Source organism: Acanthisitta chloris, unplaced genomic scaffold (assembly GCF_000695815.1).
Source record: "Acanthisitta chloris isolate BGI_N310 unplaced genomic scaffold, ASM69581v1 scaffold19382, whole genome shotgun sequence".
Classification (NCBI taxonomy): domain Eukaryota; kingdom Metazoa; phylum Chordata; class Aves; order Passeriformes; family Acanthisittidae; genus Acanthisitta; species Acanthisitta chloris.
In genome coordinates this window covers 128,343-146,331 of record NW_008660126.1, presented here as the reverse complement: position 1 = coordinate 146,331, position 17,989 = coordinate 128,343, and the positions used below count along the sequence as shown (strand labels likewise).

Sequence of the window (17,989 nt, the reverse complement as noted above, 5' to 3'; positions counted from 1 at the left end):
AAGAGAGAAATCTGTAATCGGATCGCTATGAAACAAAACCACGCGGCGCTTGTTTCCCAAGGAGCTGTTAAACGATATCAGAATTAGATGGTTACACACAGGCACAGTGCAAAGGAAGCTGTATAAGCACTGACAGCACTGCTGTGCTCCAAAAATCACACAGACCAGCATACTCAGACTGCTGTCAGATCCCTGCTTGGGTTCTTACATTCATGAGATGTATCCACAGCTCCTGACATTTTCCTTTAAACGCAATTTATCCCACTCATTAACAAAAAAAAAAGGCAGCAAATTAAGGGTGAAATTGATCCCTGAATCCACGTGGCCACAGGAGCACAGGAAAGGTGCAGCCAGCATTTCTGGCGAGGGCTGCTCTCCATCCCTCCCTGGTCCTTCAGGAATTCTCTATCCCACAAGAGGGCTCTCGCTCCCCGCGGTCCAGACACGGACAGTCCCAGCGGGACAAGCCTGAGTGCAACCAGCCCTGAGCTCCCAAGGGCAAAACAGATTTACTCATCACAGAGGAATATTTAACATGCCAGTTTTGTACCGATCCCACTGCTCGAAGCACGCAGCACATCACCTGGAACAACGACCCATCCTGACAAAGCCAAGATGGGGCAGCAGCCAGAGAGGGTATCGAGACACCTCTCCGGCTCCCAAATCCTTCCCCGGGTACAAACCAGCACAGACACCTCTCCAGCTCCCAAATCCTTCTCCGGGTAGAAACCAGCACAGACAGCTCTCCAGCTCCCAAATCCTTCCCCGGGTACAAACCAGCACAGACACCTCTCCAGCTCCCAAATCCTTCTCCGGGTAGAAACCAGCACAGACAGCTCTCCAGCTCCCAAATCCTTCTCCGGGTACAAACCAGCACAGCTAAGGACAAGGACACTCAGAGGGTACAAACCAGCACAGACACCTCTCTGGCTCCCAAATCCTTCTTCGGGTACAAACCAGCACGGCTAAGGACAAGGACACTCAGAAGTTCTCTCCTTCACCCCACCACATCTCAAACAAAACAAAACCCTTTTAAATCCACCCTAAACTGGTACACCCTGAGCTAAAAGTTAAGCCAAGCTGTTTGCAGGACAGAGACCCTAAAAATGACAAGGAATATCTGGTCTCATCCTATGCTGCAATTTGAAATCTTTCAGGAGAAAGGGCATGGATCGCTCAACTCTTCATAAATAGTAGCTACCAGAGCTGAAGCAGTTTAAAGGAGTTTTAATCTCAATACCTGAATACCAAATAAATGGAGAATTACATTATGAAGTACCCCAAGGCACACCAGAATAGAGGCCTGGCAGAGCACACGCAGGGGCTCAGACGGGTGCAGGAGACAGAGTTATGCCCATCCCTGCAACCTCATCTGACTTAAGGGCTCTGCTATGCCATTTACTATTTTTGGCACCTGTCTCTACAACTTTAATTTTTATTTTATTATCTATACAGGTGTCCCTCTCTGCAGCCAACAGCCTCACCTGCTGCTGCCTCCCTGGGCTCGCTCTGTCCTCCCACACACTGTTCTTCCTCTGTGCTCAATACATCACCACTGAAGATCTCAAAAATGCCTGAGTGGGATATGTATTTTTCACTGGCTCAGTCTCCAGCCCCTACTAATTTCTAGTTCTTTTCCCTTGGATTGCAACATAGAAGAAAAACTCCCTGAAATATTTGTAGTGAATCTCCAAAACGTGTTTGTCAAGCTAGAAACAATCACGCAGATCTCCAGCACAGCACAACAATGTGAGGCACTGGAAGGACATTTAGCTCACTGGCAAACAGCCATAACTTTTATTTATACAGTGTGAGCCTACACTTGTTCTAGAACTTGGTTTTACATACCATCTCCTTCAACTTCACCCACCTGCTCCAGCTGTGACTTTACTGTATGGTTCAAGTAAATTAAGGGGAGGAATTGGAAAAGAATCATGAATCCAAAAGCAAAAGTATTTTGTAAGTAAGAAAACCTTTTCAGATCTAACATCCCTAGTTATAGAGTTCTATGACAGAACTCCTTTTGGACAAAAATAATAGGCCACCACAATCTCCAGCTTAGCACTAATATGGTCAAAATCCAGACTATACAAAACCTGATTAGAAATCCTATGTTTCACTAAAATATCTATTCATCAGTGTAGGACTACTAAGATAGATTTTATTTTTTTTAAATTCTCCTCATGCAAACTCTCTTATAGGTTGAGATACGTTAAATCAATTCTCTTCTAACTCTTTAATGACTTCACTATTGAAAGGCATTTGAAAACATTATTTCTTTTTGATTCCTGCTTAAGAATGTTGGGTTTTGTCATAATTTTCCTATGTTTTCTTCCAAGAGAACAAAGTGGCCACATGCTAAGCATGTGGTCAATAAAGTAATGCTGGCTAAAAAAGGAAGGTCATGGAAAATCTCACCTGCAGCACAATGCCTGAACTGAGAGCAACAGGCCAAGGAAACTCTAATTTGTCAAACTCATGGGTTAAAACTTTGCCAAACATTTAAGTTAACCTCAACTTTATAACAGTACAAGCTCTGATATTGTATATATTTCACTTCTAGAACTGGTATTGTACATTCCCCAGACTCACTCAGAGACCAACTGGTATTCAAATTACTCAGACTGGCTGGTATTTTGGATTCTGTTGGCACTAATTGGAGAGGCTGGCCGATATTTCTAATTATCCTGGCATTAATAGCCTGGAAATAGCCTCTCCGCTCCTTCTCTCCCAAGATTTATGAAAGCACTAATGCTGGCATAATTATAGACAGGAACAACTGGCAGGCTGGTACTGGCTGCCACCCAAAAGTCTTACAGCTTTCCCAGAATCCTTCTCCTATTCTTTGTAAACTCGGCATCCAAGTTCTTAATCCTTTAAATAATGTTTCGTAAGTTGCTTAAAATACACTGTATCATTTCCGCAAATATTCCTAATCCCCAGATTTCAGAGGGAGACGCTGTAGGACTTCTCCACCAGCCCTGCTTTCTCCAGCCTGTGCTCCCTGTTCCTCTCCAGGACAACCCATACTGTGATGACCACCAGTGCCTGTCTGAGGAAACGAGAACAACTGAGCTCCACAAATCCCCTACAGTTTGCACAATACTCACATAGCATTTGAACTCCATTTTAAACAGTTTTCCCTGCTATTTCAGCTGTATTTCAAACTACACACTCACTTAACACAGGGAGTTTGAGTGTCTCTTGGAAAGTGCATTTATGGAATTCGGTTTTCGAGATTTTAAACGGGGTTTGTTGACTGCATTCCCCACAGCAGGCACAGTAAATAAACATGAAAGGAGGAAGAGGCCACTGCAGGTACAGTGATGCAGGAATGGAGCACAGTCCTTCACAAGACCTCATTGCACATCTGAAGCAAAGCTGCCAGCACCAGATCTGTAACCAGGAGGCAGGACAGCAATCTGCTGTGACCACGCCAGCATTAGCTTCTGTGTTTGGGTCATATTGGCAATAAAATGGAACAGACTGATATTCAATCTGACACAGAGCTGCAGAGCAAACTGTCAACAATTAGTGTAACACACCCTAGGATCTCTGTAAAGCATTTCTTGTGCAAGCTCTCATACAAGCAACTGAATTTTTTCTACATACAAACATTTCAAAGACAGAACTGGACCTATGAAACATTCCTAAAATATACACAAATCCCAGTTTTATCCATGGCTCTCCTCTTCCATGTCTCACAGGGGTGGCACAGCCACAGGACAGATCTAGAGGGCAAGAAAGTGAACAAACACAAACATGGAGCTCTGTGTATCTGAATGCTCGTGCAGCATCAGTGAGATGCTTGGCTCAGATTATCAGCAAGTATAAACGAGCACATCTCTGCTACCTCAGGAAGTTTAAAACTTTGTGGCAGAACAAAATTATCCTCATATACCACCACATAAACTTCATTACTAACTACCCATCACCAAATCGTTAAATAGTGTGGGACTGTATCAGTCTCTCTTGAGTAAATTTAAATGAGCTGCTTACTGGATGAGAATTAAAGCTGCTTTGAGTTATACACAAACCAGGGGCACACACTGTGTGAGAGGGATGTCCTTGTCTCTGGCTCAGCAACAGTCCTCCCCTTTCCCATAGAGAATGAATAGGATACTCTCGCTATCCATATGTGCTAGAGAAACATATATTTACTACCACTTAATCACAGAACGAGCATTTCACATCTAATTAGTAACAAAGGCCTGATTCTTACAGCAGTGCCAGCAGCATTTTTCAAAGCAGTTACAGTTTACTGATTTTGATGAACATTGGCATCAGGAGAAAGCATCACCTCCTTTACAGTCACATTTTCTGTTTGGTATATTTTTAATGCTATTTTTTTTCCTGATTAGCCTTTTGTTTATCCTGGATAATCAATCCTGGTACAAGGTCATCAATCGATTAGTTCAGGTTTGTGTGTTCAGAGTTCATAGCAAAAGAGCCAGAGGGTGAAGCTTTCCCTAATTACTAATTTTAACTGATTTTGTTGCCAGACAACTGATGCCAATCCCAGCACCTGAGGTGCAGGCATGTCAGATCCCACTGAATTTCAAAGTGCCTGAGACAAGGGGCTGATCCTAACTCCTTTGAAGTCAATGAAGGCTTTCCTAGTGTATATCCTATATAACTGAGTTACAACTTGCTGATCTTTTACTCTGATGGTAAAGAATGAAGAATGTCCTCCACAGTTCTTCAGGCATTTTAAGAAGTAACAGTTTATTAGCAAAGTATTACCACTGTAATTCAAAGACCTAGAACAGTAATGGGAAAGCATTTCTGTTCTCTAACTAACATGTAACACTCAATCACATTACAAACCATTTAACCCAAACTGGGATGGAAAAAGGTAGGATAGCAGGAATAATTTTGTCTATTGATCATCTTTCAGAGTCTACAGGCAAGGAAAACCCCCAATATGCAGAACCAAACCGCAGAAGCAGCAGCTGGGTAGGACTGGCACAGTGACACATTCAGCAATATAACCTTCTAGAATTTACCACCTCCCCCAGTCCTACGGCTGTAAACTACAGTGCTTCTGCTGTCACTTTACAACAACAATTCATTTTCTGCATACACAAATGATGCCACCTACACTCCTGGCTGCATTTTACACGCTATAAACTGTGCCTCTGCCTTGAAAAACAAGAGGAACCAGGTGAGATACTGTTGAGTATCTGACATGCTCCGAGATCCAAACTGCCCCAGAGGGAGACAATCTGTGATCCATCATGTGGCAGTACAAAGGGGCTGCTGGAGCCCCTCCCTTGGTGGGTAGCAGAGCTCGAGCTGGGGGCACACACTGGTGTGACTGGGATACAGCCTCCACCACTCCCCACATCTCCTGTGCCTGATGCCAGTTTTGTTTCCACAGTCTGAGGCTGCTGCAGCCTTTGCACGACAGCTTTCCAGGACCTGTGTGTCAGGAGGGCTTTCCATGGCTCACTCACACCATCCTTCCCAAGGAAGGGCTCAACTTCCCAGGCAGGCTGCCATTTTAAGGTGTTTTTCCAACTTATCATCGGATAGATTTCTTGTTCTCTGTTCTGTAAAGCCCTCTCTGCTTTGCAGCCACGATTTAATTTCCTTCTGATCGCTGATTTTCCCGTGTTTATATTTTATCCTGTGCCCTGTAGCTAATGAATGCTGCTCTAGCTGAGATCTGGCAGCGCATTCGCTGTTGCCTGGCAAGGTTTCTCCTCTGCCCTGATATATTTATTTCTTGATTTCACCAGGACACAGTGTGGCATTGTGGAAAAGTCAGTGCTTTTGCTTACGTGGAGTTTACACAACCAAGTGCGAGGGTACAGGGCATTGCAAGTGAATTCTCTTTTGTACTTGGTTGCTGTAATTCCAGTAGCTAACTGCACTTCATGTCAGAGGCACAACTTGCCATGGCACATGAAAAAGTGAGTGGAACATCCTGCCAAGCTCACCACTGCACGAGGGGAGGCTCCTGCGGATCCAGGCACAGCAAGCCTGCGTCTTCAGACTTTTTCTTTAATAAGTTATAACAGCAATGTTTAACTCAGTGACTCAGAATTGCATTTCTGTCTCATATCAGAGAAAAAAAATTTGAGAGAAGCTACACCTGTGGCATTAACTGTCTCAGAACCTGACAACTACATTTCAGCCAGGAGTCCTGTCAAACCATTGGAGATGTACCAAATTGATTTGTGCAGGGCCATTATTCATTCATCCCTGCTGGCTAGCTATCCATTATGATCTCAGATTTCAGGGCTGTTACTGAGAAAACAAGGTAATTAAAATAGACAGACTAAAGGAATCTGGATGCCTTCATTTTCCCCCGTTGGTACCTGACCTAGCCTAAACCAAACTGCTTTTCCCTGTGGAAAACAGATGATGCAACCATCCTTTCTGAAAACAAAAGTCCAGGTATATACTCAGTATTAAAAGGTTTAAAGGACAAAAGAATTTTAGAATTGCCTTATAGATATATAATCAAAATTATGCTTCGAATCCATGCAGACAAAATAAACAACAAAAGTATTTGCACTGTATTAATGGTCTGCTGTTGGTCTTTCATCTGAGAAGACCTCCTATTGCTTCCCTTCCCTCTGCATGCTGGAATCATCCACATTTCCACTGTTTTATTGCTGCCATGTTCCCATGGCTCCAAGTTACTGGAAGCCTTGGAAGAGATCACAAGTGCAGAGTCAAGGTGTCACAGAAGGTGTAATGGGATCATCCTGGCCCACACTTCTGGAGAAATCTCTCTTTAATCTTCTTTCCCAGACCTCATATTCCACTTTTTTCCTTCTTCACTGATGACCTTTCCCCTTCCATTATGCACAGAGGGACAGAAAGTCATTCTGCAGTTATTGTTTAATTTCAGTTCAGTTCAGAGGGTTTCTCAAGATGCAGACCCCACTTGCTGTGACACTGCACACAATAAATGTTTGCACAGCGAGTGGTTCCAAACACCCAACACGTACCAGAATGATTCAGGAATACATAACTAGTGAAATGATGGAAAACTATTCCTAACAGAATACTTCCTTTAGAATATTATTAGACTACAAAAGACCTCAAGAGATCTTTCTCAGACTGTACAACCAAACACACTTTCACAAGTTTCATTTCCTGACTCATCACTATTTTTCTTCACATGCAGCACAAACCTCTTCTGTCACCCAATATGTATTTCTGCTTGCACAAACGAAAGGAGGCAGAAAGGGATTAGGGGATGGAGGGAGGGCTCAAAACCAGAATCCACCTCCAGCAAATCCTCCACATCATCTTGTCAGGGCACCCTCCCCAACAGCCCCACTGCTCACTGACCATGTAAGATACTTAGGAGAGAATTTATTTCCTTTTGTGTCTGGAACAGGATTAATTGCCACTATGTAAAGGACACTTATATTGACCCTGAGTACATTCTCTGCAGAAAGGGCTGAAAGACCATGGTTCTTCTCTTCTGAGGCAGGAACAGTATTTTTTCTGCACTCAGACAGCAACCAGAAGAAAAGAACTCTAAGATACATCACAAGTAATTAAATAATAAGCAATGCTAATTAACAAATAAAGTACACCAAATAAGTGAAAAAGATTTCAAGAGTACAGAAAAAGAACATGATCTCTGCATAAAATACATGGAATGGAAAGTTTTCCCCCCCCCCACTGCCCCTTTCACCTTTCCAACTCTTTACCTAATGCCATCAGGATTTCATTTTCCTATTTCTACTTTTTCCTGTATTTAATTATTTTTCCTTACTCAGCAAATCCTTGTAAAGTCTGAGTGCCATTTATTTGTGTATTTATTTCAACCAGTCACTACTTACCTCATCCCACTCCAGAAGGTAGCTGGTGATTTTTGAGCCATTATCAATGGGTGCCTATGAACAAAAATAAACAAAAGGTGATTTGGGGAATAAGAAAAACCTACTTCACTCCCCCCCCAGGCAAATGACTACAGTTTCAAGTGAAACCAAAGCTTTGCACATGGCTTGGCAACCTCTTAAGGAATACCGGGAAGAAGCTGGACGTAATGAAACACATACATTTTAAAAGTCAAGTCAGTGCACGGGAAGGGATTTGTCAGAGAATAGCAAATTCGAGTCCCTTACTGAAAAACGACTGTCTCAGCTTTCAATTGTTTTCAACATTTATGCTCACTATCAGTAAACTATTTTTCCCTGCTTTCTTGCCTGATCCAAGCACTACTTACCTTCCACTGTAAGGTTAAGGAGCTTTTGGTCCTGTGCGAGGGTTTGGGTGGGAAGGGACACTCTGGTGCTGAGCTATGAGTGGTGAAGCTTACTGGCTCTGAGCAGGATCCCTTTACTGAGTTGTACATTGCATATACCCTGGAAACAGAATTCAAATGGGTTATAAATTTGCTGACAGTTACAGTGGCATTGCCTCAGCCACAGTATTTGACTACCAAAGCATCCATGATACCACACACTAATGACAGATTTATCACAAACCAGTGGCTATCATTTTACTTCACTTCATATAAGTAAGCAAAAAAAAAAAAAAAAAATCACAGCAGAAGAGGAACATTACAATGTTTTATGCAAATACTCCCATAGACCACTGAGTTATCTTCATCATCTTTTCTTTCCACCACTATTCCCTTGCCTATTGCAAGACCTCCACACACTGTGCTAAAGTCCTCTTTTCAATACAACAGAAAGTATGAACTCATGAGAAAAAAAGAAGAAATATGAACTTTAATGCCTGGTTTACACTTGATTCACATGTACCATACTGACTGGTGGTAACTGCTGGTCTCCTTCCATGGGTACAAGCTTCTACATAGCTCAAGGGTTGCAATGTATTGGACCTCCATGGATTAGAATTAATACAGCTCAGTAATGCTTTGATAAACTGAAAATCTTCAAATTTGATTTCAGGCAAATCCTCTATATATCAGCACAGACCAGGATATACAATAGCAAATAATGTGGGAAAGTGAATACAATCTAGTTGAGCCCTTCCTCAAGAGGTGCTTTTCTCTGAAAAATTAATGATGTTATTTTTTCCCCTTACATTTTCCATGCAGCACTAGAAAAGATCAAATTGGAAGTCATCTACTCAAAAAAACCCGTTCAAACCATGACCAGACGATGACCTCTGAGTTGGCTGTAGCTATTGTGTACTTGAATGCAGAGCTAAGGAAAGGGCAATTTCTAAATTTGTTTTCAGTAGATAAGAGTAATGTATGTACAATGGCCACCTACGTAGAATCGAACCTTTTGGGGCAAGGTTGACAAGAACTGCTATAGTGCTGCTTTACCCATCACCTGTTAGCAGTTAGGAATGAAAACAATTAATTAATTGTGTCTGTATCTCGCAAGTGTATGTACATGTGCTGGAAATGAATGTAGCCAAGCATCGAACACATACCATAAGGGAATAAAACTATGCAAAAAGGAGCTTAATGGGCATCTTCTGCAGCTCACTGAAACACTGCGCAGTCAGCTCTGAAGGTACCAAACCAACACACCTGAAGTAAGGCAGGTGGGATGTTCAGAGTGAACCAGCTTTTCCCAGGGCCCAGCAGGGCAGCAGCAAGTACAAGCACCTTGTCTGGTGGAGATGACGCCCTGAGAGATGCTGCCAAGGTCAAGAAGCCCCAGGGCAATCTGCCCAGTAACTGCTGACCCTATAAATTTCTTTACTTAACAGATTTATTTCTTCACAGCCATTAATACATAATGCAGTTTCAGTGAAGAAAGAAACTGTCATGGAAAGCAAACAGCCAGACTGTTCAGTGTCAGCTTGCTCCACTACAAACGTGTTGCTGCTTTGGAAGTCTGACTTTTATATTTAGCAGTCACTGGTTTTTTAAACAGAAGTTATCGCTAACTGTTCACAAATGACTTACAATTTGGCAAACCTGCAGGAAGGTGAGGGAGTTGTAGGCAGGGAGGAAGAAGTCAGCCAGGACATGAGGTAAATACCCACAACACCCCTAAAAATGACCGAGACCTCAGAGACCTCAACCAAACTGTGCATGGTGACTGCTCTGCTGTTTGAAGTTGGCTTCAAAAGAGATGCTTGATGCTTACAGTAGGAAGCTCAACAGTGTTTTATAACCTATTCCTCTGTGCTACCACCCCTTTGCTGTTAGGGCTGGGACTCCTGCCTGACCCAGGAGCTGCATCTTTTCCTCATTTATGAGAAGTTACTTCTGGTCTTGTGCTTCTACTTGAAAAGTTCATTTTAGGGCTCCACTACAAACTATCCTTAAAAATAAAAAGTATCTAGAGTATCAGAGCAAGATGGACACATTGTGGTGCTGGATCATTTTTACAGCTCAAAGTGTTTGCTCTTTTAAGTTTTACAAACAGGATCAGTGTTGATGTGAAACAGCATGCCAAACCTAGCCCTTGTGTGGAAAAACAGAAGGGAACAATAGACGGGAGCAAAAGGATTTTTTAAAAAAGGATATTGAGGGCAAGTGAACAGGATGTGAATTTGAAGCCTTGGTTCATAAATGAAGTATTTGAAAACAAAGCAACATGAGCAGGTAACACAGACAGTGTTAGAAACATCAGGGAGCAAAACTAGAATGTGTTAATAGTTAATAAATGTGCAAAACACGTTTTCAGAGTCAGGGAGAAATATGCCTTGAAATTATCAATGCAGGCCAGTGTGAATCCATTTTTTTTCTTGGAATAAATGCTGAAATTGCTGTGGTCAGATGGCTCTGTAATCAGCAGATCTACTTTCCAAAGCACAGAGGGAGTACTTATGATATAACTGTGCAGGAGTACTTTCAGTGCTAGCACCTATGTTACAGTAACTGAAGAAACACCAGTTGCTTGAGTCAAATTTTTAAGCAGCTCCAGGTGCTCCACTTTCACACACAAGCACTTCCAGGCCTGATACCCATATAGACAAAAACAGACATAAGTAGATGTCTTTTTTCCTCGTATACTATAGCAATGATAACAACCTGACAAAATGTATTATTCAAAAAGCACTCTCTGAACTTAAAGTGCAAGATAAACTCTACCAGAAACTATTCAGAAACCACTGAAAAACACACCTACAGAGGTGACTGTGAAATTCTTGGACTACTCTGCATCTTTAGTTAAAATACTTTGTCATACAGCTGAAGACTTTATATTTAAGTGACATTCACAGTCACACTAACTCACCTGACATGATAATCTGTTGCTGGCCTAAGGTCCTTCAGGTTATATTCTAATTCTTCTCCACTGCAGGAAGAAAAGCCCAAACCCAACAAATCAATAAATTATGAAAAATGGTAACACACTTAGCACAGCTAGTGATTTTCCAGCGACTAGCAACACCCTTATATTATGATTAGAAAGAATAAAAACAATCCCACCAAAGAAAACCAGTACCAAACAATATACCAACCATTTGTCAACAAACTTCATGTTCCTTGAAAACTTTATACAGTTCCATATAGACAGACGAAATCGATTTATCACCCCAATTTATGCAGTAAAACAGCCCAAACAACAGTAAAATATGGGTTTAACTCAATGCTATCCTTATGTTTTGTTGATATTTGCATAAAGCTCATTGTGGTTTTCAACCCTCCCAGAGCTGAAAAGAGTGGAATCCATACATTACATTTGCACTTTCTGCACATTCCTTATATCAAAATACTATAAAAAGTGAGCCATTGAGCTTCAGAGGAAGTATAGTTTCTTGCACAACATGGCTTTTTCCACCAGAATCACACTCCCTCTGAAGACCACAGTAAGAAGACATTTAATTAATGCCCAAACAGCTGGACTCAGCTCTCTCTTAATACCACGAGAACCAAAAGCAGAGTGTCAGGCATTTTACAAGAAAACCAGCATATAATCTATAAATTTCAAATGTAGCCAATGCAGTTAGGGCTATTCTCTTTCCTTCTGGCACGTTTGCTGGTAAATGAACACTGGGCTCAGTCATGTGTTGCCAATTCTGTGAAGATTAAGGTACGGGTCAGTGCTTAATAAGTAATAGCCATCTCATGTATGAGCTTGGCTTATTCATGATTTTATTAAAATATGGGAAAGAAGAAAGCTCTCAATTTAGCATAAAGACATATTTCATAGCTAGCTGGACAAATACAGGGAGATGCCTCAAAACCAAGAGAGCACAATCCACCAGAAAGCACATGTCTGCTGGGTTGCCAGAAACCCACCAGAAAACCTTCTTTTTTATTTCATATAATCCAATGCTATGCAAATCCAGGGATTTTTCCCTCTGAAATGAGTGCACCTCCTTGCAAAGACAATGTATTCAACATATTGCAGACTTTCTTTTGCCTACAGTAATAACAATTACTGCTGCTCCTGATGGAACATACCACATCAAGCTAATGGCTGCACTCTGGCCAGCAGCAGGAGACACATCACCACCAGCAGCTTTAAAACAGATGCACAACATTTCATAACCAGGAGAAAATGTGCAGCCATCACACCAGCAAGCACAAGAAGTACTAGAAAGTGTCCTTCCCATTTTAAGAGCTCAACAGCACATATTTAACTACAGAGATGCTCACATTGGCTCACAAATAGCTGGTGTATATGCCAGAAAAAGAAATAAAATGAGACAGCCTTTCCCTGGTTAATACACTCTTTTTTGTACTACCCAAAATTTGCTTCCAGCATACTGAGAGAAATACCCTCACTCACAGGACATCTTAAGAGAGGAGGTGGCTTGGTCTCAAGAGGTAATTCCATAAATGCTCTATCACCTGGACTTTATTTAACGAGATTTGGGAAGGATTAGCTATTTCACAATAGCCAAGGTCACATCTCCAAATTTTCTTCCCCAGACGTCATTAGTGGGGAAAAAAGAAAGGCATAACACCATATGTACTTGATCACAGAATGAGCTCAGAGGATCACTGAAAGGAGACACAGAGAAATCCCTCAGAATTTTTACTGAAGGCTGCTGAGAGCCAAGTGCGCAGGTTTTTCTGGGGAGCCTCTATAGCCAACTGATTGCTGTACACCCTCCTCAGCTCATCTAAGACACTACAAAGCAGAATTTTGCTCGTTAGCTGAAATAACAAGCTTTACTGTTCTAAATTCTGTGAGTCCACAAAAAATTAGCCCATTAGGACGGCAGCTATCCTGCCTGCATGGTGTACACGAAAGGTTTTGACATTTAGCATAAGAGAAAAAGTAACCTTTTCATTGGCAATGGGAAATCTGCCACGTGCCAGAGAGGTGGGATGTGATGACAATCAAGGACTTTGTGACATGCACTCAATCAGCTCCCTGTGAGCTCCTCCAGCAAGGAGGGTGATGGGAGGGAACAACTACAGGGTGCTCAAATGTGCCTTTCTTCTGTGGCTGATGGGCATGCCAAAACACACCCTGAAAAGCTCAGAGAATTTATTCCTAATAAAACACAAGTGTAAAAATGATGCTGTTACCTGTAAATTATCTTGTATTTTCCATCCCTCCCTTTATCCGATAAGGCAACCTCGTAGGTACAGGTGTAAGGCAAACCATTATTGTGTCTATCTGCATTTAGAAGGCCAGTGGGAGGTGACCAGGAAAGCAAAACTGTTCTTGCTTGAATATTTGTAACCTATAAAAGAAACATCAGTTACTCTGAATTCCAAGGAAAAAACACTGCCCTCTAAGGGTGTGCTTCCTGCTTGCATCTTCACAATCAGTTTCTTGTAAAATGGAAATTTCAGTGCTAGAGTTGAAAAGTAAAGGGTCAGAAATGATCAACAACACAAATGAAAATACAGATTCAAAGCATAAAGCAATGTCTAACAGATGAGGAATACAGAGAGATGTTCCCTGCAGTGAACTAGCTCGTCACTGTCTGAGCATCCAACAAAGGATGCCTTGCACCTCCTCTGGAGGTACCGGCTGACATGGCCACTACCAGAAGGGAACTGGAACTAAGTGGAACAGACTTTACCCTATAGATTGTTTTGTACACAATTATCTTCCTGAAGGTTTTATTAGGGAGCTTCTCTAATAAAATACTGATGGCTCTTCCAGTCATCCTGCTTCTTATTATTTGAAACTGTAGTAATTCAACTGCAAAGAACCCAGTTTAATCTGCAAATTTACACTGACTCAAAAGGGAAAATCATAATAGAAGTCCAACTTGTCAATTAAAAACTACATTGCAAATCACTTTGTGCACTGAGAGACTAAGTCTGTGATCTGCAGTCACTCGTGGGTGCAACACCTCCAAGGCAGATCAGTGAGGATTCTCTATTAATAAAATGTGGAGAAAATACCTCAAACCCCTGCACCAAAACAGTTTCATCACCTCACCAGTGCAGCTGTATGGTTCTGGAAACACAGGTCCACATAACTCCAGACTGACCAAGCTTACAGAACTACCATAGCCTTGCTCACCAGGAGAGCCACTGGCACAGTGCCCCAGGCATCGTTCATCAGCTGCACATACCCAACAGCAGCTTCCCAGAGAACAGCCCTCTGTTATCAGGCCAAGAAAGAAGGAAAAAAACCTCTCCCCTGCCACTGTCTCAAAAGAAAAAGAAATAAAAAGCAATAGTTGCACTGCTATCTGGGAAAGACAGCACATTTTTATGCATGCCTGCTGAAAAAGCCCAGGGAAGCCTCGAAGCCTCCAGCAGTTCACCACAAACTCTCCACTTTTCATCACAAAAATGATGATTTTCCTTCTTAGTTTTAGGGAGTATATAAAGAATATTTTTTAGCTATCCTCCATGAGGAGGAATCAAAGACTGATGTTTTATGTTCTTTATTTCTCTTATGTATCAAATTTCACTGGTTCTATCGTTTTAACAGATTTTTCCAACACAAAGAGCAAGACGTTGTTATTTCGGAAGATCTAAGATGAATGATGCAGGTGCTCAGTTACACATTTCCTACCTTTTCTCAAGACAGTTGAAACCCTCCGCCCATAAATGATCTGGTAATGAAGTATTAGCAACCAGCTTTCAGGGACTGCTTGTTTACAAATCTGGCTTCTGGATATCTTTACATAATGGAGAATATTTAGCTTCTCACATGAAAACACATTGCTTCCAGCTAACGAGCACTGCAACTGTTGTGTCTGATACCCATATATCAAGCAGATTCTTTCTGAGCAAGTCATAAATCCATTTTCAACAGAGTGACAAGTAGGTGACACCATGAAACATCTCATCTTAAACACCGTGATCTCAAAAGTTAAAAGATTTTAATTTAGTGCCGCACATTTAAGTCTTGCCAGAAAAGAAAACCTTTGTTCAACCTGATGTGAAAAATTAGTTTTAAGGAAAGAAGGTTTAAGAAGCATCAAGGTTTCATTGTAAAAAATATGGATGTGCAATTTCTTATATGAATTTTCATGGCATTTCTTGCTTCCATGGCATTTTCTTGTCATATTTTTCTGATGCTATGAAATCAACATTTACTTCAAAAACTTGGACCAGGGAACACTGGATCTGGATTAGATAGCTCATAAGAATCTTGAGTGATTCAAGTAAGACATACAAGTTAAATTTTTGAGAGATATATATACACACACACACGTATGTGAATGAAAATGTGGCAAAGATATTTAGAGCTAAAAGTCTGCATTTCAAATAATATTTTGATCAGAAAACTGAACAGTAAGATCCAAACAGAGTTTTATTTTTTTTAACAGGCATCACTCCTATGCCAGCTCAGCCCATCAACATGCAGTTTCTTTTATTATGGAAATATGCTTGCATAATTGTTTTTCATAAATTCAGACAGACTTGGAGCTAGAGGCATGATATCCTGCCAATGTTCTATTGAAATGTTTTTCTCTATGACTACTCCCAAGGACACACGTATATATTCCGCATACGGCAGAGCTCTGGCCCTTCATGAACCTTAGCAATCTGTAAAAAGTTAGGCCTTAAGTTTCTTAAAATAAGAAAAAATATCTTATGGACTAACTGCTAGTAACAGTAGACTATTATTCTGAAGTCAGCAGACAGACATGTCCACGCTGAGGATAAAAGTCCAAACGCAGTTGCTAAGCTGCTCCAGCTACAGCATTAATTTCTGACTGATGGAGCGCCCGGAGTGGCTGCTGACTGCCTCAGTGGTGGTGGGTACACAGCAACTGCTGCTGGAGGCTTAAAAATAAACACCAGAAATCGTTAAATACAATTCTTAGCCGCACTGAGTACACATAGCAAGTGTAGGAAAGCAAGTGAGGGGTCAGTGTCTGCACGATAAAGTCAGAAAAGGCAAATCTATACCCTCCCTGGGTACAGAAAACAGAACAGGGCCGTGCACGTCAGCGCGAGTGTTGGGAACAGATTTATTTGTGTGGCTGGAGATAAACCTATCTGCTGCTCCCTGACCAACAGGCTGATAGCGTATCAGGTTTACCTGCCAAAGGCATATCTCTTCGATATCTCATTTCATGGCCAAAGCCAACACTTAAGTTTACCAAGGAACTCCTACCTGGAGCAGGAAGCACCAGCTTTGTTGTGAAAAAGGGTAAGTTAAATAAATGGGGTTATGGTATGCTGAGAATAACAAGCAGGCACTTGGAAACCAGCTTGGTAGCTTTAATTCCAAGTTTTCTCACTTAACACAAACACCTTTCAAAAGATACCAAGCAGCTGAATGAACTTGGACCAGCCCTTCCCATGCTGTGAGGAACAGCCCAGCTACCATTACCATGGTAGGCTTAATGGCCCTTCTGAATTTACAGACATAAATACAGCACTGTCAGTAAAAACCAGTTTATTAGTCATCAATTGTGCCCTAATTCCATCTGACCAAAATATAAGCAGCCAGAGGTGTCTCTTCCTAGGCTGAGCAGGTAAACCTTTGTGCTGCTTTCTAGCTACCCCAGCCTGCCTCGTATGTCCCCAAAACCACTGTGCTTGCTTTGAAGAGGGCTGGCTTGGCCTTTTAGTCAAGACCTAACAAAAGATTCTCCCACAAGGAGTTTTGTGTCTGGTGAAAAGCACAGTTAATTAGTTTCTGAAAACTTCTCAGTTTACACAGTAAATGCCTCCTTTCTGCGCTATCAAAACTCGGTGGTGTAAATAATTATTCCATAAAAGCCCCTGGGAAAGAATCCAGCTCCTGCACCACTTCAATAAGGTTACAAGACTGATGAATATCGGGCCTTCCCGTCTTTCAGGTAATGAAAAATGTTTCTGTACAACTTTCATTATCTTTCAAATTCCGGGTTAGCATTCACAGGCATCGTGTGGTTCGGGGGCTTATTGTATGTGTGAGAACTACACTGCAAGCAACATTCATTTACTCCCTTGAGGGCAACGTTTGAAAGACTTGGGGGTCAAATGAATTCACGGTTATTACTGGGTCGAGATTCTGCTTTTAAACTATGGCTCTAATCCTGCAATTTTAGGCAAAAATCCCAATGATTAAATATGAGTTTCGCTGCAGAGCAAGTCAGCAGGAGCAGGCTGTCTTTTGGAAAGTCAAACTGACGTTTGAGCTCCAGCTTGACAGACCTGTAGTGACTCCCAACAGGGGGTGATATCCCCCCCTCGAGCCCCATGGCAGTCAGATGTAGCAGTGCTGCCCCCTCCACTTCCGAAACACAGAATCAAGTTTCCCTTCCCTCACCCAGCTATTTGCTTCAGAGAATGCTTACTTTGTCTGTGATAATGTGAATTAAAAATGTATTTCAGTTTAGATAAAACCACAGGGGAATAAAAGCACAAGGTGTCTTTTAAAATTATTGCTGTAAAAGGGACAAAGCTACGATAAAATTTAGAGTTTGGCTGCACATCTCTCAAAGAGGTGGCAATATTTATTCTCGAAAACAGACTTTTTATAAAGTAATAATTTAAACAGTGTGTATATTTTGTATTTGGAGAGGTACCTGTACAAGTCAGACACCTCCAAGTGATACCATGGCTGCAGTCTCCTGAAGGAATCATAGAATTTCAGGGCCCTCACAGATCATCTAGTCCCAACCCTCTGCCCTGGGCAGGGACATCTCCCATCAGAACAGGCTGCTCAAGGCTTTATCCAACCTGGCCTTGAACACTGCCACGGCTGGGGCAGCCACCGCC

At 41.8% G+C, this 17,989-nt stretch overlaps 1 protein-coding gene across 1 annotated transcript in view; it reads right to left on the bottom strand.

The window, feature by feature from the left end:
* FNDC3B (fibronectin type III domain containing 3B) overlaps window positions 1-17,989 on the bottom strand; it is a gene marked incomplete at its 3' end in the record, with an annotated part of 118,097 nt that overhangs the window by 9,501 nt on the left and 90,607 nt on the right. The window contains exons 7-12 of the mRNA XM_009069710.1: window positions 13,388-13,545; window positions 11,139-11,198; window positions 8,195-8,333; window positions 7,809-7,862; window positions 4,649-4,664; window positions 1,712-1,729 (exon numbers count right to left, since the gene is read on the bottom strand). Coding sequence (XP_009067958.1) covers window positions 1,712-1,729; window positions 4,649-4,664; window positions 7,809-7,862; window positions 8,195-8,333; window positions 11,139-11,198; window positions 13,388-13,545 — 445 coding nt within the window. The remainder of the gene's footprint in view (window positions 1-1,711; window positions 1,730-4,648; window positions 4,665-7,808; window positions 7,863-8,194; window positions 8,334-11,138; window positions 11,199-13,387; window positions 13,546-17,989) is intronic.